Below are 21249 nucleotides of genomic sequence, written 5' to 3'. Positions count from 1 at the left end.
TCCTGATACTCAAGATGGTGTAAACAGGGTCTAGGAGTCCAAGAATGGAGTACACATTTGCCTAACCTTGTATAAATACTAGGAAACACCATACCAGCAACCATTAACTTTACACACACACATACACACACACACACACACACACACACACACACACGAAGGATCTTATTGTAACATTGTGGACTGTTCTGAGCTGAAGATACTAGAAGTATTTTTACTTTGTTGAAATTCCAGAAAGTTCCAGCATGTAAGAACCAGGAAATATCAGTGTTCATACTAAAATACACAAAAATATAAGATAAAACCTATATAGTTCATTGAAAATGTGCTGTTTAAAGTTGTCTTACCTTGGAAGTATCTCCCAAAAATAGCTATTTTATAAAGTTATCTTTAGGAAGAAGCTACAGAACACAAAGAGCTTGGAGTTCATTATACTGTTGCTTTTCAAAAACAGAAAATCATCTTTCTTTCGTTCACAAAAATAAAACACACCTCTTCCCTGAAGGGGAGACTTTTCCACAAAACAACAGAAGCGCGTATATAATTTACATAAAGTGAAAGTGAAAATGTTCAAAGGTTTGTTTGTTTGTTTGTTTTTTATGCAAGCTTTGCGTGTCTCCTCTCTGTAAAATGGTTCACTCCGACTCAGAATCAACAATAATCAGTTCTGCTACCTTTGCTTAAAGCCACAAGTACAAAACTAGTTATGCGGAACAAAGCAGGAACAAGTTTTATGAAACAGTGTCCAAAGGTCTTGTGACTCGTGTGAGCTTCTCACTAATCCAGTGACTAAACCAAAAATCCTGTGCTTGAATTAAGGTGCCTGAACTACTACTTAAAGTAGTGTTGTACCTTGTGTATTCTTACTAATCATGAGATCTTGCATTTGTTAAATCTGCATAATAAACTTCCTTAATAGCTTTTTTGAGGCACTTTTTCATTTTTTTCATGCAAAATAATATGATTGCAGAAGTTCAAAAATGGTCAGAATGTTTAGACTTCTGTGCAGATTCCTGGTTCAGTTGAAGGGCCTGGTGGCACTTTTAGGAAGACCAGCCTGCAGTGAGCTGGAGTCTTGATATGACAAGGAGCCGAACAATCACCTGGGTGTCCTCCCTAAAAAGAAATGGCTGTATCTCTGAATGTTGTAGAGGAGAAAACTCAAGAGCGATGACACAACTACGCCAAGGACGCTCTTGATTTACTCTTTTTGGAACTACATAAGGCTCTTGTGTGACCAAAACACAAGTACATGTGGCAAGTATCAATGTTCACATAAAACAATTAAATAACTTAAGTAACTCTTATAACTTAGTTTAATTAGGTTCCCTGGCACACTTAGCATAAGATAAAGTGGTAACTTGTTACATCCTTCAACACAGAGGCCACGAAAGTGTGATACAATATAGATATTAAGTGAACACGTAGAAGAAGGTAGCCTGGGAGGATTGTTTGCACACTGACTGCGAGCAATGGGGGAAAACATACCCAGTATGCAAATAGATAGTGCCAGGAGCCAATGGGAAAGGTGGGAGAGTTTTTTTTTCAGCATGTTTTCTTAGTTATAGTTTAGCAGCAGGAAACATCAGGGTGAGCTGCCATTTTGTGTCTACCAACTTTTACTCTCAGTTTATTGGCTGGTATTTATTTTGTGCTGTTAGTAAGGTAGCCTACATTTCTTTTCTCTTAGCTCCGCTGTGTGGTATTCTAGGTCTTGGGTCTCTCTGAAGCCAATGTTCTGAATTTAGCATTTTAATCATCATTACCTTTTAAAAGCTGTTAAAAATGATCATCTTGAAATAAATGACTGGAAGTGTTAGTATTGTTGGCTGTGCTTGTAACCTTACCTCTTACCTTTATTGTGTCTCACCCCTAGAGGGCGCACTAATTGCATCAACAAGTTTTATTTGTTTCATTACACAGAGAACAGACTGAAGTATGAAGTGTAACTACTTCTTTATGGTTCCAGCAAGTCCAGAGCTCAACCAAAGGTATCTTTTTTTTTAATAACTTTTGTTTAATAACCTTAAGAAAAACACAGTAAAGATGCAACCAAGGTGAGGAAAACTCTCTTGATGTCTATTTAGAGAAACCTTGAGAGAATTCAGACACAGGAGTTCTCCTTAGGGTGACACCAAAAACTATTAAAATTAGAATTATTATTAGTCCAGTCTGCTGTTCACCACAGGTACTTGAAGGACTAGACAAAGTATACATATAGGTATATATGCCTATATACAGGTAGATATACTCTCCTTCATTTTCATTGTGACAAAGAGTTGCTGTTGTACTGGTTGTACTGTCTGAGGTATAGAGGGTGAAAATAAAGGAAGAAAGGAAGGAAGCGTTCTGCGTTGTTCAAACCAGGCCTTGATACACAATTGTAAAACTACTGGCCTACTGGTCAGATAATCCATGGTCCATCTTCCTGGGCTTGATTTTCAGTCAGTCCGACATGCCGGACGGTTTTGATAGCTCTGTACACATGATTCTGACCGTGTCTCCAGCTTTGGCCAGGTGTGAGTGAGCTCTATGGAGCATTTAAACCATCATCCACATCTGATGCCTCCTCAGGTATCATCAGAAGCGTGTCAGGATCAGGATCACAGGAGCTGCAAGAAAGAGAAAGGATTGCAGACCTGTGTGTAGACAGCTTTAGAATCATTCCACTCAAAGTCTCTTTCACAATTTCGAACTCTCGTTCCCCTCACAGAGTTACCTTTTAAGCTAAGCTAATACGTTGTTAGGACATCTAGTTGGTAAGCAACAGGAGAGAAGGGTAAACGAAACTAAATTTAATATTGTGCTTGTAACATCTGCCCAATACGAAATTTGAAAACAGTAGTGACGTGGCTTCCTAAGCATGTGGTGAAATGGCTTCATCCTAAATTGCACATCCTAAAATGCTACAGAAGTTAGCCACTAAACAGATCAATCTGATCATTGCTGAGGACTTCAAATAAACTAACATCCCATTTCCAGAGTCTCCTCTTTTCCTTTTACAAAACAAAATAAAAAAACAATATCTGCTTGCCTTCATTTTAACAGCTCCTGTGCAAGGTTGCAGCATCAGTATTACCCAGGAGGCAGTCTTAAAGGGAGAATCACATGACATTTTAATTCTCACATTGTATTAAAACAATATTTACTAATATTTACTCAGACCAGAAAATGCCATACGCTGACTGAATCACATTGTATGAAACAACACTTTAACAATGTGCACAGATTAAAAGAACAATAGAAAATGCAAGGCACAAAACATATTTTCTAAACAGTTTTAATAAATGCAAACTTTACCTTTACATGATTGAGGCAAACATGCCTTATGTTTTATTTGAAGAAATATGAGAACTGCTGCTGCTGCTGCTGCTACAGCCACAAGAATGACAATGTTCCCTTCAAACCCAGTTATTAGACCAGCTGAAACCTTAACTCCACACTCAGCATTAGATGAAGGTGTCCCAGGCTTTATTTCTGAAAGTCCCAGATCTTCACACCTGGCAGAGTGCAAAACAGCAAATGATATATATATATATATATATATATATATATATATATATATATATATATATACACACATACATACATACATACATACATACATTATACTATGGAGATGTTCTAGATCATGCTAAGGAGCTCTTGTCATTTAGCACTGCTGTCTGGCACAGTTTGGTGATAGTATGCTTTGAATGGTCTGTTATGTGAGGAAAGTTTCTAAACTGAACTAAACTCTGGCCTTAAGAACTTAACTGACACTGACACTGGCTAGAAAAAATGCCAGCAAACTGTGCAGACCACATTTGACCAGTACTTCAAGTTACAGCAGCAACAGTCAGGAAACCAGTTCAAAGTGATGGGATTTTTAGCAATAGTCAAGCAGCCCTTTTCAGCTGTGGAAGATGTGGGATTCTTATTCCAGCGTTGAGCTACACAGTGCAGCTCTGCATGATCAGGAATTCACATCTATACTTAACACTCAGTACACTCACTTTCTAGTAGTTTTGGGCAACAGTACAAAAGATATGCTGCACACATTTAAGTGGACCATAAAGATAGTGTACCAGTGACCAATTATGATGGGATACCTGGGCCAAACATGCCAGGGCTGACTTTGTGTCCCAGTCCAGCCCAGTTAGTTCAACATTATAGCACTAAATCTCATCACAAATACAGTGATTAGCCAAAACATGAAAATGTTACTAGACCATTCTAGAAAAAATGAGAATGGTCTAGTACCATGGGTGGAGATGCTAAAACTACAAATCAGTGATGGATCAATCAAGCCCATTTTAGACAGAACCCATGTGTAATGTAAGAAGGGGAGTCAAACCTGAGTAGTGTGGTGAATGACCTGTTCTGACCTAGGCAGCCCACAAAAACAGTCTGGGGCTTTTATTTTATTCCACAGTTTGTGGGTTGGTAGGCACTGCAGGTACCCAAATGTATCTGTTTTTAGTAATATATCCTCTTCAATGTTATGGCTCAATGTATTGCCCACTATGTGCACATTTATCAGCTGCTTATCTTTTTATCTTGTACAAGTGTGCCATCAGTAATCACTCATCCTTCAGTAATGCACCCAAGTGAGCACTTACTGTGAATGTGGTTGACAGATCTGAACAGAGCCATTTGAGAAGGTACCGCCTGCACACCCAGCACACTCAGTATCCTTAAATGGCGTTCCTGCAAACAGATAAGTTCTGCTCCGTCACAGAGAATTAAGTAGAACAAAGTCCCATCCAGGCATGTATGTAAAAATAAAGTTTATACAGAGATATTACACACACCTATTTGTTTTATGTATTGTCCAGGGCTACATTTACTGTGTTTTAGTGCAAGTATACAGCTGCCTCTGTTTTCTTCAGAACAGTAGTATCCTTCTAGTGGCTCACACACTGTGTCTGATAATTGTGTGCAGGCAGTCTTTACTCTTAACCCCAGACCTGGGAAAAATACAAAGATACAGTAAAATCTAAAATGCATCAATATTCTTTCAATACAAAACAGAGAGAAGTATACTTCCAAAAGACAGACTTACCAGGATCACAAACTGTACAACCAAAGCAGTTTTTAAGGCCATTAGGTGCATCAAGAAAAGTTGAACCAAGACATGGAACACAAATAGTGCTGGAAGATTCGGTGCAGTCCCTGTAAACACGATTTCCTACAAAGAAACCAGCAAAAGTGAAAGTCTCACCCATTTAACTTAGCATTTTCTGTAGGCAAAGTTTGGACACCCCTGGTCAACATTTCTGTTACTGTGAATAGCTAAGTGAGCAAAAAAAGACAATTTCCAGAAGGCAATGTTACAAATGCCACAATTCTTTAATGTTTTAATCAAGATTGCTTTTTTTATTTTAATGTCTTACAGATTCAAAACAAAAAAAAGGAAAGGGGCCCGGAGTAAAAGTGCATGGTCAGTACTTAACATCCCCTTTGTCAAGTATCACAGTTTGTCAGTACTCTTTGGAGCCAGCGGTTTGGGGGATTTTTCCCATTCATTCTTGTAAAAACCTGCATGAACTTTTCTGAGGCCTATTCACATATTTTGATGTTTAAGTTAGGAACTTTCAGCTTGAGCCTCTTGCGGTAGTCCATCATAGATTTTGAGGAGCATTTATCCTAGTGTAGAAGCCATCCTCTTTTCGTCATCAGCATATTTGCTTCCACAGTTTGCTGGTATTTAATTGAATTAATTTTTCCCTTTACTAATGAAATGTTCCCCCAGCCATTGGCTACAACACAAGCCCTTTGCTCACTACAACCAAACATTTTAACAGCACTTTGTTTCCAAAACGCATCAGGGTTGTTTAGATTCTTAGAAATCATCTGCTGCTGAGTTTTGGGGAATTTTGAGGATGCAGGTGTCCTGCTGGCTAGGCGAGACAAGGGAACACTCGCAGGGACAGAACAATGCAAGAGCATAGTCTTTAATGACAAAACCAAACAAACAAACACAACAAAACGAGGCAGCAGAGTACAGGGTCCAATAAACAGAAACCGAAACAAACAGGGGACAACAGAAATGGGGCTTAACCTGGGGAGACTACCTGAGGCTGGAGCGCAGCCCGGGAGCAAAGCGAGAACGGGCAAATCAAACAGAGGGAGGAAGACTAGAACTCAAAGAAACCAACAAAACCTCACCCCAAAACCGCGCTCGTCAGGCGCTGAGAAACTTACTGGACTAGAGTGCCAGGGAACCGGACACCAAAACCCAGTGGTGACCAGCCGGTGACCCAGACAGCAATCTCCTTCTGAACGTGAAACCGCTCTGATAGAGCATCCACTACCGAAACCCGTAGACTCTCCTAGAAGTCTCCTGAACGTGAAGCCAACCTCACAGCTTGGCATCGCAAGAGTAATTCTCGGCGCCGAGGCCTCTGCGTTTGCTCCCTTTGTACTCTCTATGCTCTCAGGTGAAACGAATCAACATAAAATCCTAGGTGAAAACCAACAGGAGGAACAGAAAGTACATGAACACTGAAATCAACCCAACATCGACTGAAAAGTCCCAAAGAGCCCGCGGCCCGAAACCGCCCCCGGGCGGAGGTTGGGGGCGCGGCGCCGCTGGGCTGACAGCAGGGAGAGTTTTCTTCTGATGACTCTTCTTTGAAGGTCTTTTGAAGTAAAAAAGAGGGGTTTTGATTTGCTTGATTTGATTTCTAGAAATCATATAAGCAGCTCGCTTAAATATTTTGAATATTCCAGGCTTCAGACGTCTTAATTATGTTAATGGAAATGGGTACCCGAAAACCCACTGCTATCATTTTATAGCCTTCACTGCAGACAAATCGTGTTTTGAACCCCCACACTTTTTGCTGGAGCATCTCAATGATATTAAAGCAGCTATTATAATAAAATGCTATTGGTGTTGATTTAAGGATTCACAGTGACAGAAACTTTGGATGGCACTTCATGTATATCTTCACTTCTGCATCACTGCAACACTGAACAAAGCTTTAATAAGCTTTTAAGCGATTACACGTTTAGACACCAGTTTAAAACACAAACTTTTACCATCCCACAGCTCTGTACCATAGCACAGACACATCACCATTGACTTACCTGGTGAACACATGAGGCAGCATAGTCCATTTGTCTCATATTCAGCACGAGCACATGCAGAGGAACAGAGTTTGAAGTTGAGGGAGAAAAAAACAAAAATAAGAAAAATGATCTCCAAGCTACGAATCATCTTGAAAGTGCAGTTGTGACTGGCAATGAAAGCAGTAATGAAAGCAGTAATGAAGTGGTATTTTAATCCATCAGATTTCAGTTTTGGGAGATCTGCAGATGCAGATCATCGTCTTCTCTACGCATCCATTTAAAATCCCATGTTCTAGTGTCTAGGCTAGATCTCCATTCTTGGATAAGACACTGAAAAGAAAGAGCAAATATTTAAAAAAAGATGAAAATGACTTTGAACATTCAATAAGGTCATATGTTTTGAGTCAGTGTGATGAGGATTATCTTTTAATTACACAAACAGATAAAATGTAGATAATTGCTCTGTCTAGATTAGGCATGTCCCTGCATGATGTGTATTACATAAATAAATAATTAGTTAAACCAGATGACAAGTTGAAAATACTTTTTGAAAAGATTTTGTCACAAGTGAAAAAAACAATCAGGTTATAAATTATTAATAAATACATAACTAATCTCATAGCTCATTTCTCCCATGTACTGTTGCCTCTGCTTGATCTGGTATTAAAGCTTGATCTGACATCAAAATTTCAGATAGATCATTAAAGTAAATTATCAGGGATAAATAAATGTTAAAATGTACAGGTGAAATATTAAATGCAGTTATCCATTATTTATTCATTTTATTTATTCATTAATTTCATTTTATTTATTCATTAATTTCATTTCAACAGTTTTTCAGTTCAGTATATTGAGTGTTGATGGGATTTCTGTTCTGTATCACAATTTCAGATTCTCATTTTAACCAACATTAAAATTTGTATTTTTACCTTCTGAAACTACTATATATATACACCAGGATTCATAACAGGTAACCTTCTGCCAGCAAGCAAATACTCCTACTACAGAGTTAAAAATACTTGTGGTTGAAATGTAGCTATAATCATTTATGAAAACACCACCACTGATGTACCTCATTCTTAAACATGTCATCAGTTCAATCCAAAAACTACTTCAATTATTATTGTTGATAAAAACAATATGAAGCAAAGCTTTGGTCAGATCAACAAAAGCCATGTATTTCTTTTGTTACATGTTTAATTATCTAATCAATAAACACAATCCAAGTTATTGAAACTATTTCAATTTTAAATTTAAATATTTCTTTCAATTTTGTTTTTTGAAGTAGTACCTTATAGACAGCTAACAGGCTCTCCCTGTGTGTTCTGTGGCTGTAAATGAGCACTGTTATTAAATCTCTTTAGCTGTTTTGCAAATGTTGCCCAGGTGTTACAAATTTCATGAAGGCCACACATACACAAGCTTTAGGGAACTGTTTGAGCAATGTTGACAATAATCACAGTAGTTGGTTAAATAATGACAATTTGGTACATGAACATGACATACTGTGAACTACCAACACTGCTGTGTCCTATAAAATCCATGTGCGTAAAACAGAGCTGTAAGATGGGCCGATTCCTAAACCCCCAAACTGTTACATACATCTAGAGGCTAAATGCAGTGGTTACTTTGGGAGAATACGCAAGACTAAAAAGACTTAAAGCTAAGCCGACCAGGTAAAGCACCGCTCAGAGAAGTTCCCACTGAGGAGTACCACTGCTGAAGTACCACTGCTGGTACTCCAAAAGGAGTAAAACGAGTGTGTGCTAGTCGGGTGCCAACCTGACACTAGGGTAAAACCTTACATTTACACACCTTACTACAATCTCTTCAGCTAGCTAATTGCACACTGGACACAGAGAGGGCAGCAACACAAGGCTAGGCTAGGCTTTGTGGCCAATAACAGGAAAGCATTTTTGCAGAAGCCTACCATATAAGGAAATAATTGTGTTTCTTTCTGAGGCTAGATAACAGGGTTGTAAACAACTTAAAATATTCAATAAATGTCTACCCTTAATAAGCAGAAATACAACTGATTGCATTAAAAACATGTACAAATATAAAACTACTATACTACATGCCATATAAAAATCATGTTGTCTGAAATCATGTTCTTACTTTGTGGAGCAGTTTGTAGTCCGTTTGCAGTAAACAACAATCAAAACTTGTTAGAACATCAGTTCAGCAGTTACACCTTATTTCTGTTTTCAGTATCTCATCTTCAGGAGGAGGAGGATGTCACGCCTATTATCTGGCCACACCTGTGCTGAGCGCACTGAACACAGAACACTGAACACTGAACTATGTCAAACTAAAGTCGAAGGAGCTCATACACACTAAAAAGGAAGTACTTTTCCACAGCCTGACAGTGGGTGAGGGAACAGAGAAGTGAAAGTAAACTAGTGCATCTAAAAAAATGTGAATATCAAAAAATGTGGAGAATGTAGTAGGGAAGGATGCCTGAGCAGAAGGATGACTGCAGCCCTGAGAAGACTGTCAAGAAAAGCCTATTCAAGAAGGAAGAGAGAGAGTTTGTTTCTGCAGTTTGTGTTGGTTGGGGTGCCATGCAATCTGCTGCTGTTGGTCCACTGCCTTTTTTTCACAACCAATACTGCCGTCTCCCAGAATATTTCAGAGAATCAAACCCACGACCCTGTTATTGATAGCCTGGCACTCTAACCGCTGAGCCACCACTGCCCACCCTTACCCACAGCGACATACATTCTCCTATTTTCATCCTGTTAAGAGTGCCCTCCATAAATTAAATTACAAAACACTCTTTACACAGCCCTCATTTCAGCACAATATAATATTTTGGACATTTGGCATTACATGTGTTTATGATAATTCAGCTGTGTTTCATTGCTTTATTAGTGCAGACATAGATACCTAGGTGTCAGGAGTTCTGGACATTTCTCAGAATCCACTGGAACACACTATGAGTGATCATGTGACTTCAGCCAGCTATCCTCGCCCACAGGCGAGTTCTGATTACCACCTGTTGTATTGAGAAGTAGGATAGTATATAAGCCCGGGCTTTAGACCCAGTTAGTTGTGAAGTATTGTACCCCTATGTTGGTGACGGACTGAGTGGTAGTTCCTGTGTAGGACTTTACCTTTGGATTTTTAGACCTTGGCTTTTTGCCCAGCCCTTTGGACTTTCTGTCTGTGTCTTGATTCTTTTTTTTTTTTTTTTTTTTTTTTTTGACGTTTTTGCCTTTCCCCTCTGAATGTGTTCACTTGTGATGTTTATTCTTTTTTGCCTTCCGGAAACTGACCTTTTTACCTCTATGATTTCAAGTCTACAAAATTCTAGAAAGGTTTACATTGGCCAACCTTGTGTAATATCTATAAGAACAAACATCCACTGACACCAGGATATTCACTATTGTACAGAAAATTGGGGAAGCGCGTTGTCCGAGGTGCTTCCATGGTTGGTTTCATCATCTGGCAATACCAACTCGAGAGCAAAAGGGATGAAGGGAGTTTTAATCACATAAAAAAATATATGAATCAGAGTAACAGAGGGAACACAGACATTACAAAGACAAAACACAGGTTTTGCAGACTTCACATTGTTTAATTGACTATACTGTTATGTCTGTTTCTGTAGGAAGTTTGTGAGCTGCGTCTGGTTGAACACGGTTTTAATCTATATGTCATGTTGCAGTTAAAATATGTTACTAAGACAAAATCATTCAAATTCGACCAAGGCATTTTTTCCCAAACTAAATGTGGCAGTATGTGTATCGGATGTGTCTCTGTGGACTACAGGTGACATTAGGTCTACATGTCATATGGATGTGTCACAGTTGCAATTTATTAGATTAAATAAACTATTAAAATGTATTAAAATTATATTATGTGTATCAGGTGCAAGCGTTGATTAGAGGCACCAGCCATTACCTAATTAGGGGGCGTGGTCCTTCTCCCCTAACCCATTCGGTTGTCACACGTCGTAATCCTCCGTTGTTCCAGTTCTGTACAGGTATTCATAAGGCCTTTTTTTTATCAGTATCTAAACTATGCAAAGAAATAATCTACATGCAAATCCTAAAAACGGAAGTACAGGCTGGACAGCTGATTACTAGATCTGCTGACCAAAAACGCTTTCAGTTTCAGTATAAACTTCACTCACAGACCCGAGGATAACTGAGCTCATACGGATCAGCAGTTGCCAAACAACCGTCTTTCTTCAGAAAAGCCTTCAAAAGTAAGACCATTTAACCTACAAATGACCAACGAAACACAGCACTGCCACAACCCTGTCTGCTTCCTCACTGCGTTGTTTATAAGTTGTCAAACAGTGGTTCTGCTTATTTGTCTCAAAAAGGTTGTCTCAACGTTGGTTTTAACCTCACTATTAAAGTAACGTTGCCATATGGAGGTATGATTAAAGTCCATGGAGTTTCATATGAAACATAAGCCGCACTCAGACGAGATGAAAGGAACATTAGGTAAACATAGGTTGTCATGACGTTCGGTGTCACAACGTTACCGTGTTTACTGGGAGTACAGTATACAGGCATATATTATAATATGTATTGTAATGTAATTCCTTATGTTCATGTTCATGAATGTTACAATTTCAAGAACAGTAGAGGGATATGCTAAATAACACAGACTGTAGCTGAAATTCCCCTTTTGGACTTTGGGTTCAAGTTAACTGAGAAATCTCTGAAAATCTATTGAAATATCTCCTAAAATGTAAAAAATACTACCTACTTCACCTTTGGATTTGAGTTTTATAGTAGTTTCTTTTTTTCTAACTCAAATGTCAGCAGAATGAAAAGCAAAAGAAGGTTTCTAGATCTAGATCCCAAAGCTGGATATGTAAGTGTGGAGCAGAAAGGTTGGGCTTCTCATCAATAGCTCTGATCTATAAACGAGTATTGCTGTGTTCAGACACTGAGGGTCTTACTCAGTCATGACCACAACTCTCAATTATCTTGTTGCCACACATTACTAAGCTCTACATCTTGTGAAAAATCTTCCATAATTCAGCTACTGAACAAAGCTTTGTTCCTGCTTACTGGAAGTCAATGCTTGTGTGATTTTATTAAAAAAGGGAATTCATTTTTTCACATTTACTTGTTCTTTCAGTTAGTCCTTATTTCTTAGTTTCTCTTCAGTAATTCTGTGCAGGAATACGTTTCACTTTTATTTAAGTGAGTTAAATGAAAGTGAACCCAGGTACCCCCACTTATATGTCTCATGTCTGATGTCTGATTACAGCAGAAAAGGTGAGAGTGATGTGTTTTTTATGGACAGATGTGCTAATGTGTTAATTCTGATTAGTTGAAGTGATTACTTGACTTCAGTGTATTGGAATACCGCAAATATCATTAAAACCCTGTGTTTGTCATCTGTTTTTTTTTTTTTTTTTTTTTTTTTTTTTTTGTACTGACTTCAGTTTTTCTAAGATGTTTTCTCTTCTTTTTTTAGTTTCCTTGTTGAGCATTGAAGAAGCTGCACTGGGATTTGGAACGTCTACTGCTAGTATATAGAAAAGGACATCAGTGCATCTCTGGGGACTGAAATCTGTATTTTTGGAAGAGGTTTAATTATTGAATGTAGAAGTGCTTTCAATGGAAAGGAAAGTTGTTGGATGGATTAGATGACGACCTGAAGGCAGCATTAGCACAAATGGATGTGGAGAAGCAACGTTCACTGAAAATGACACTGTACTATCAGTTTTAAAATGATCAGCAGCTTGTACACTATTATTGTTACAGCTGCTCTTCTTTCTCTGAAGTGTGAACTCTGCTTTTCTGCATGTGCTCGAGCTGAATATGAGATAAATGGAGAATGTTGCCCCATGTGTGCACCTGGTAAGCCAAAAATGAAATCTGTGCTCACAAGGACAAAGTCTATCTGCACAAAATTGTTTGCAAGGTTAATTATGTTAAATGGGACGGCCAGTGGTTTCAGATTGGCATTCCTCTCTCCTAAAAAGGATTGATTTTTTCAATATTACTGTATAGATTGGTGTAAAGTAATCCAGGGTGGTTTTTATACCTGATGCAATGCAATGGTTGTCAATGCTGTCAAGCCTGCCAGGAGTTTCCTTCCTTCAGATGCTTTGCCAGGCCTTTACTGTAGCTGTCTTTAGTTGCTGCATGTTTGTGGGTCTGTCGTTATCCATCTGTACTGTGAAGCACCGTCCTATCAGCTTTGCAGTATTTGACTGAATCTGAGCAGAAAGTTAATCCTCTGTATTTACTTTTATGAAGGTGTCTCCTGAATTAAGGCTGAATAAGGCTACATTTCACACATTACACCTTGATCTCTTTGTTTAAATCTGTTGTGGTGGTGTATTGGGACAAAGGATAAAAATTGTTTACTTGTCCAAATACACATGGACCTGAATTTATGTCCTCTGAGTTTTATACATATTGATAATGTAGTGCTAAATCAGAAAAAAACTTGGGACATTTGGGAACTATTTAACACCAAAAATATGTAAAAATATTTAAATAAGTATTTATTTATTTAAGCCCAAATTGTCTTAAAACATTCAGAAAACAAGGACTCAAACAATATCCTGTATTAAATTTCTGTAATGTAGTTTTTAGAAGTATAAAAAATCAATTGATCAAGCCTCTGAGTTCTTTAGAACAGTGAATCTTGACTATTTCATTAGTAAAATTTGAAAAAGTGTAATTTCCAATATCAAGAATAACTGCCAGTTTGCCTGAAGTATTCTGAAGAATACTCCTTAGGTTGAATTTTGTAGTAATATAGTAAGTTGTGGAGTAAGTAAAGTATAGTAAGTTAGTGCAGTTAAATATAAGTTACTACTGTGATAACAACAAAAACTAGTAACTGTGCTTGTTAAGGGTTTTCATTTTTACACAATATTTATGCAGACTGCTCTTTATGATCGTTAAACATTTTCATTAGCCATGCCATCAGTATATGACAAAGGGACTGTTAGAGAGAGAAAACCCCGCCTCTGATAAGAGGAACTGGACTGAGAGATTTGACAGGGTTAGACATAACTGGGTGGTCCTGGGTTGCAAAAATGAAACCTTTGTTGTGAAAACATGAACAAGGTAGAGATGAAACGGAAGACGTAATATTGAGAGGAGGAAGGGCTTCAGGCACGTTTCTCCTCCGCAAATTCAGTTATTTTATTAATAAACTAAAAAAATCTTTTATTCCCTTTTGAGGGTTATGCGATGCAAGGCTTTGGTGCTGTGGTATCTTTATAATGGGACTGTGTTAAATGTTTAAACACTGTTCTGTCTGCTCATCTTTGGCATATTTTCTTTTCTTCAGGAAACCGTGTTTTTAAACACTGCACTAAAGATACAAGCACTACTTGTGTTCCCTGTGTTGGGTCATATTATACTGCTGAACCCAACGGTCTCATTAAATGCCTTGAATGTAGAGTGTGTGACCCTGGTAAGTCCGTCATACATGGTTTTATATAGACTTCTGGGGTGATTTGTGTTTTCAGTTATGTATTTCACTCCAGTTACAGATATAAAGTTTTTATATATATAGTAATATGACCTTGAACAGTGTTTTGTATGTTTCACAGTTCAGGGTTTAAGAGTGAAGACTGCCTGCACTCCATTTTCTAACACAGTGTGTGAGCCACGAGAGGGATTCTACTGTACTGATCACAACACAGACAACTGTACAGAAGTGGAGGAACACAGAACATGCAGTCCTGGACAATACATAAAGCAAAGAGGTTAGCATGTATCTGCATTATACACTTTTTCAACAATACCCTTAAAGCACCTTTAAGCCCGGGTGTTGAACCCACAATCCCCTGCTGTTATCTATGCCTGGTGTTCTAAACGCTGAGCCACCACTGCCCCACTAATTTAATGAGATTTTGAGTGTGGCATGACTGCTGGTGCCAGAGGAGCTGATTTACATATTTCTAGAACTTCTGATCTTCTGAGATTTTGAGCACAACAGTCTCAATAGTTTATCCCCTGCAACCACAGGATACCGAACAGAGAAGATTAACCCGAGAAAGAAATACAAACAGGCATAAGCAAATTAATCAAAAATAGAAACATGAGACACATCTGCCACAGCCCTGTCAGGCTCCGGATTGACCATGGCCCTGACCAGTATTAAACGGATAAGAAATTGGATGGAGACGATTAATAATGAACACAAACAGAAAAAGAGACAAATGACAAGGCAGGGCAAAGACGGAGACAAGGGAGGAGACAAGAACAACAAACCACGCTCCTTTAAACATGGTTCTGTTTGTTGTTATCGTCTCCTCCCTTGTCTCCGTCAAACAAGAAAAAGCAGATAGGAGAAAGATACAGAGCAGAAAAAGGATGAAAAGCATGACAGTGGGATAAATTAGGTTTCAATGTTATGCACCTGTTCAATGACTGGATTGCAGGAGTGGTTGCTTAATTCCCTGTAACTCAGAACACAAAACTTATGTCTGCAGGAACAGCAGTTACAAATACTGAATGTGCTGGGTGTGCAGATGGTACCTACTCAAATGGCTCTCTTCATGTTTGTCAGCCACATTCAAAGTAAGTGTTCATCTAAGTGTTGTTAAGTGATTATTCTGCGCTTGTACTGTTTTTATGCCTAAATTGAACATTACTCCATTTAACAGCAAAACATGTTCATTATTACCATTATGCAAAAATAGGTATTTTTGATTCATTAGTACATTAGTGGTTCCTGTGGTACTCAGTGAGCACAAAACCACACTCCGCAGTCGCAGAAATGGCAACTCGCTTCAACACTGAAATCAGGCAGTCCAATAAAATGCATAATACAGGCAAACACTCAAGTGAAGGTAGACTGGTGGGGGTTATCCTAATAGTTGGTGCTAGGAGCCAGTGGGAAAGTTTTAAGTTTTTTCTCAACAAGGTCTCAAGGTGTATTTCATCAAAATAAACACAGCGGCTTCACTTAATTACTCTATTGTGTGTAGAAACATTAACGAGATAGAAGTGATTTAAAAACCAGCAGCATTGCAGAGAATCTAGAGGTTTACTCTATGTTTCAGTGAAGATTTGTAAGAAACAGAAATGTATAAGAAACTGATCGATTCTAAATAACTTAATGTGCAAAAACAACTTGAAATATCATCAAATAAGACCAATTGACATTTTCTCAGTTATCACATATCTCAGATTTTACAGTGTTGGTAGTCCTTCATGTTCATGTATTATCCAATTCATTTGACTCTGACAGGTGTGAAGAAATGGGACTTGCAGAAATACGACCAGGAACAACTTCTTCAGATGTTGAATGTGGAAAGAAAACTGGAATCACAGTTAGCGTTGGTCTTGTTGTGGGTGTAGCAGTAGTAGCAGTAGCAGCAGCAGCGATTGTGTTTTTCAAAATGAAATATAAGACTTTTCAACATCCAGGTAAGAGTTTCACATATGTTTGAATGTCCAGAGTTAAGACTTTACATCCAATCTTTTAAATACATTTTGAATTTGTGTCATTTTCAATCAGCTGGAAATGAACTCACGATTAGAAGTGAAGACCCTGCATTAATATCTTTGAGAACAAACCTGTAAGTATTGAATTTGTTTGGTTAAATATTCAGTTTTTATGCAAAGCAGTGTATCATTTCAACAAGAGAATGAAAAACTGAAGAATAAGATGAGAAACACGTGAGATTCTTAAACTGTGTGTCTTTTGTAGCCTCACCCTCTTGTTAGTCTAAAGTGTTCCTTGTTGGTCTGTTTATATGTAGTAACTTTGTTTCAGGCGTCCTGGTCTGGTCTTGTGCTTGGATTTTATGTCAGTTCATGGTGTGTTAGCTTGGCCTGTTTGTTCCTTGTCTGTTTGTTACTTTTTTTAGCTTTGTTAGTTTCCTAGTATTTGTTTTGTTTTCAGGTTGTGTTTGTTTAGTTCCTGTTATGCTTTGTTTCATTATCTGTTAAATAAATGCATTTACATCCATTTCAGAGATAAAACTAAAATACACTGCTCAAAAAAATAAAGGGAACACTTAAACAACACAATATAACTCCAAGTAAATCAAACGTCTGTGACATCAAACTGTCCACTTTGGAAGCAACACTAATTGACAATCAATTTCACATGCTGTTGTGCAAATGGAATAGACAACAGGTGGAAATTATTGGCAATTAGCAAGACACACTCAGTAAAGGAGTGGTTCTGCAGGTGGGGACCACAGACCACTTCTCAGTACCTATGCTTTCTGGCTGATGTTTTGATCACTTTTGAATGTTGGTGGTGCTTTCACACTCGTGGTAGCATGAGACGGACTCTACAACCCACACAAGTGGCTCCGGTAGTGCAGCTGATCCAGGATGGCACGTCAATGCGAGCTGTGGCAAGAAGGTTTGCTGTGTCTGTCAGCATAGTGTCCAGAGGCTGGAGGCGCCACCAGGAGACAGGCCAGTACACCAGGAGACGTGGAGGAGGCCATAGGAGGGCAACAACCCAGCAGCAGGACCACTACCTCCGCCTTTGTGCAAGGAGGAACAGGAGGAGCACTGCCAGAGCCCTGCAAAATGACCTCCAGCAGGCCACAAATGTGCATGTGTCTGCACAAACGGTTAGAAACTGACTCCATAAGGATGGGTATGAGGGCCCATGTCCACAGATGGGGGTTGTGCTCACAGCCCAGCACCATGCAGGACACTTGGCATTTGCCAGAGAACACCAGGATTAGCAAATTCGCCACTGGCGCCCTGTGCTCTTCACAGATGAAAGCAGGTTCACACTGAGCACATGTGACAGACGTGACAGTCTGGAGATGCCGTGGAGAACGATCTGCTGCCTGCAAGATCCTTCAGCATGACCGGTTTGGCAGTGGGTCAGTAATGGTGTGGGGTGGCATTTCTTTGGAGGGCCGCACAGCCCTCCATGTGCTCGCCAGAGGTAGCCTTACTGCCATTAGGTACCGAGATGAGATCCTCAGACCCCTTGTGAGACCATAAGCTGGTGCGGTTGGCCCTGGGTTCCTCCTAATGCAGGACAATGCTAGACCTCATGTGGCTGGAGTGTGTCAGCAGTTCCTGCAAGATGAAGGCATTGAAGCTATGGACTGGCCTGCCCGTTCCCCAGACCTGAATCCGATTGAGCACATCTGGGACATCATGTCTCGCTCCATCCACCAATGTCACGTTGCACCGCAGACTGTCCAGGTGTTGGCGGATGCTTTAGTCCAGGTCTGGGAGAAGATCCCTCAGGAGACCATCCGCCACCTCATCAGGAGCATGCCCAGGCATTGTAGGGAGGTCATACAGGCATGTGGAGGCCACACACAATACTGAGCCTCATTTTGACTTGTTTTAAGGACATAACATCAAAGTTGGATCAGCCTGTAGTGTGTTTTTCCACTTTAATTTTGTGTGTGACTCCAAATCCAGGCCTCCATTGGTTAATAAATTAGATTTCCATTGATGATTTTCATGTGGTTTTGTTGTCGGCACATTCAACTTTGTACAGAACAAAGTATTCAATGAGAATATTTCATTCATTTAGATCTAGGATGTGTTATTTGATTGTTCCCTTCATTGTTTTGAGCAGTGTATTAATCAGAATAAAATCATCCATTCTCATCTACTTTCTTGTTATTCTCATCACATAATAGAAAGAAAACTGGTACAGTGAGGGATACATGTGTAGATCTGACCCCTCACATCCTGGACTTACATCTGACCCCTAACATCCTGGACACCTCCTCTTCCAGACACTCCCCTCGGGTAGAAGACTGCGGTCCATCAAAACCAGCACAACACGTCATGCTAACAGCTTCTTCCCCAGAGCTGTAGCGCTCCTCAATCACAGTGGTCACCTCCCACTGTAAACCTCTAAACTTACAACTGAACTGTACCAAACCGGACTGAACAGTTATTTGCACTCTGCCTATTTTGCACTATGACTATTTGCACACCTGTACAGATGTCCTTTTCTTTTCTGTAAATATATTTTTCAGCTCTTTATTACCTTTATTACCTTTAGTACTTTCTACTTTTTTTAATTTATCCCCTACCCTATTTATTGTTTAGTGTCATTTTCCTTTAGTTTAAGACTGTGTTCTGTGTTTCTTTGTTACTTGTCATGCGTGTTGCTCTCACCAAGACAAATTCCTTGTATGGGTAACATACTTGGTGAAATAAAGAGATTCTGATTCTGATTCTGATTCTGATAGAAAAATGGGTAAACCTTGTAAGATTTTATGAGAGTTAAGCTGTAAGTTTGAGATTGTGTGTGTGTGTGTGTGTGTAGAACTAATGTTTAAAAAGTTAATTATTCCTATAGGAAATTTGAAAAATCCCCCCCCCCCTCTCTATAGAGAATCGTCTCATCCTCCTCTACGTACCATTTGGATGCGTGAGGGAAGGGGAAGGGAAGGGAAGTCTTTGAGGACCGAGGCATCCATGGGAATCAAAATGGGTACAAACATGGATAGACTAGCTGTTACTGTATGATAGAATAGTGTTCATATTGAAGAGGAATTCCACAGATTTCTGCAGATGTATTATTTAATATATGAACATCTTCATTTAGAGTAATGTATTGTCAAATGCTCTGCGCTAGACTATTTAATAAAGTCAGAATTGTTAACAGTGCTGGTGACCGTAACTGGACTTCTGAAAAGTTTAATGTCTCTCAAAGCTACATCAAGCAAAGCTTCTACATCATGTTGCTACAAATATGCAGCCTAATACCCCGAAACTTTTTTTATGATTCGATTTTGGCCAAACAAATACCATTTAAAATGATTAATAGTGGAGAGCTACACAAAGAACAGCATACGGCAGAAAAAAAACAAAAGTTTTTTCCCCCAGATTTTTCCAGTGTTATTTTAACACTTTATCGATACTAAAGGAAATTGCAGTGAAAAGGTAATGTGCATATTCCACACGGAAAGACATACATCATTAGAATAAATGCAGCAAAAGTTACAGAAGAGCTATTAGCAACAAACAATAATTAAAAGTAAACAGGGTCAATGTGGAAATATGATGTACTAGAACTGTGTACATAATTACAAGAATTATCAACATTGCACATAAAAAAGGGAGATACTGTGACGTCACTGTGGATAGTAAATAAAATGGCTGTATTTGCATTGTAGACGTTGCATACACTGGTTCTCATCACCACCACTATAAAAAATCCAAGCCGGTAGGTTTTCTGTCACACTAGACCAGACTAGATGCAGATTTTATTTGACAAAAGGACACAAGGTAAAATGTCACAATTCAAACATTAAAATCCAAAAAGCTCAATTAAAAGTTTAACACTATGCACCTAAGCAATCTCATAAGAGCCCATATCTGAAGACCTCTTCAAGTGGGGAGGAGGATGGCCTGGGTCATTTTTGACCGTTTCTCTATAAAGAACCATTTTACATCAAGCCACTCAAAAGTACAGTGGAATTCCTCTAAACCTCTCTCTGTATATGTGTGTATATAATGTGTGTATTTATGGTTCTTATTGTCTGGAAGTATTCTAAAGAAGGATTGAAAAGGAATGAAAGTTAAAGCAGCAGGACAGAAATAACCTAATAACACCTAATGCTGTTATTGTGAATTCTTTGAGCAGTGGTGAAAACCGCAGGCCAGGGTGCCGTGCAGTTTTGAGGAATTCTCTGCTCCCATTTCAGAATGTACAACCTGGACAAACTGTTCATGGATGTGTGAATGTGGACTAAATGCCCAATAATGAAAATGACTTGTGACCCTGAACAGTATGGAATGAACCATTTTCTTCTCACTGTGGAGAAAAGTGCCATTGTTTTAACAAAATACTACAAGGAGTATGTGTGTGAAAATGTTTGTAGATAGAAATAAATTGAATTTATTTGCACCTAATAATCATTATATCAATATTTGCATATTGGCCACATTTTCTTTCTAGAATTTTGTTTTTTTTTCATGTGCTGTTTGTTTAATTCTCTTTTTTTATATTTTGGCTGCCCTGATTTTGTGACTCAGCGTCCTGTAATTTGGGGGAAACCCAAGTCGGTCACATGAAACACTGCGCATGAAAAATGCATAAAAGTCATAAGACTTCTCTTTCTCTTCCTTCATGTCATTATGAAATTATTAAGTAAGCTTAAGGGAAAAAAGCAAGTGGAAGATTGTGATACACTGGTAAACTTATATCTCAATTAGCTCTATATTATTTTAGGCATCAGTTATGTCTTACTAATACTAATATGTTAGTATTTATATGTCATGGTCAGACATGTGACTAATA

At 38.7% G+C, this 21249-nt stretch overlaps 2 protein-coding genes across 2 annotated transcripts; one reads left to right on the top strand and one right to left on the bottom strand.

The window, feature by feature from the left end:
* Positions 1–1854: 1854 nt before the first annotated feature.
* LOC140556775 (tumor necrosis factor receptor superfamily member 5-like) lies at positions 1855–9374 on the bottom strand. The gene is made up of 8 exons (XM_072680841.1): positions 9172–9374; positions 7072–7383; positions 5045–5170; positions 4794–4949; positions 4602–4689; positions 3301–3500; positions 3035–3091; positions 1855–2612 (listed from the first exon to the last, which is right to left on the bottom strand). Exons 2-7 carry the CDS (start codon positions 7199–7201, stop codon positions 3042–3044), a joined length of 750 nt encoding a protein of 249 aa, XP_072536942.1. The 5' UTR covers positions 7202–7383; positions 9172–9374; the 3' UTR covers positions 1855–2612; positions 3035–3041.
* Positions 9375–11180: 1806 nt separating this feature from the next.
* On the top strand, positions 11181–19589 carry LOC140557259 (tumor necrosis factor receptor superfamily member 14-like). The gene is made up of 8 exons (XM_072681541.1): positions 11181–11266; positions 12499–12884; positions 14335–14460; positions 14600–14755; positions 15485–15572; positions 16246–16424; positions 16516–16576; positions 18632–19589. Exons 2-8 carry the CDS (start codon positions 12755–12757, stop codon positions 18810–18812), a joined length of 921 nt encoding a protein of 306 aa, XP_072537642.1. The 5' UTR covers positions 11181–11266; positions 12499–12754; the 3' UTR covers positions 18813–19589.
* Positions 19590–21249: the final 1660 nt, after the last annotated feature.

Source organism: Salminus brasiliensis, chromosome 6 (genome assembly GCF_030463535.1).
Source record: "Salminus brasiliensis chromosome 6, fSalBra1.hap2, whole genome shotgun sequence".
Lineage (NCBI taxonomy): Eukaryota > Metazoa > Chordata > Actinopteri > Characiformes > Bryconidae > Salminus > Salminus brasiliensis.
Note: the sequence above shows the minus strand (reverse complement) of the source record. Positions and strands in the feature narration are given on the sequence as shown.

Excerpts from the sequence above, each read along its gene's own strand:
- LOC140557259 (XM_072681541.1), top strand. The coding sequence starts at position 12,755 with ATGATCAGCAGCTTGTACACTATTATTGTTACAGCTGCTCTTCTTTCT. Across the intron at positions 14,461-14,599 it reads ATGTAGAGTGTGTGACCCTG|TTCAGGGTTTAAGAGTGAAG; the intron begins GTAAGTCCGTCA and ends TATGTTTCACAG. Across the intron at positions 14,756-15,484 it reads ACAATACATAAAGCAAAGAG|GAACAGCAGTTACAAATACT; the intron begins GTTAGCATGTAT and ends TTATGTCTGCAG.
- LOC140556775 (XM_072680841.1), bottom strand. The coding sequence starts at position 7,201 with ATGATTCGTAGCTTGGAGATCATTTTTCTTATTTTTGTTTTTTTCTCC. Across the intron at positions 5,171-7,071 it reads CTGCCTCATGTGTTCACCAG|GAAATCGTGTTTACAGGGAC; the intron begins GTAAGTCAATGG and ends GTTTCTTTGTAG. Across the intron at positions 4,950-5,044 it reads TTGTACAGTTTGTGATCCTG|GTCTGGGGTTAAGAGTAAAG; the intron begins GTAAGTCTGTCT and ends TATTTTTCCCAG.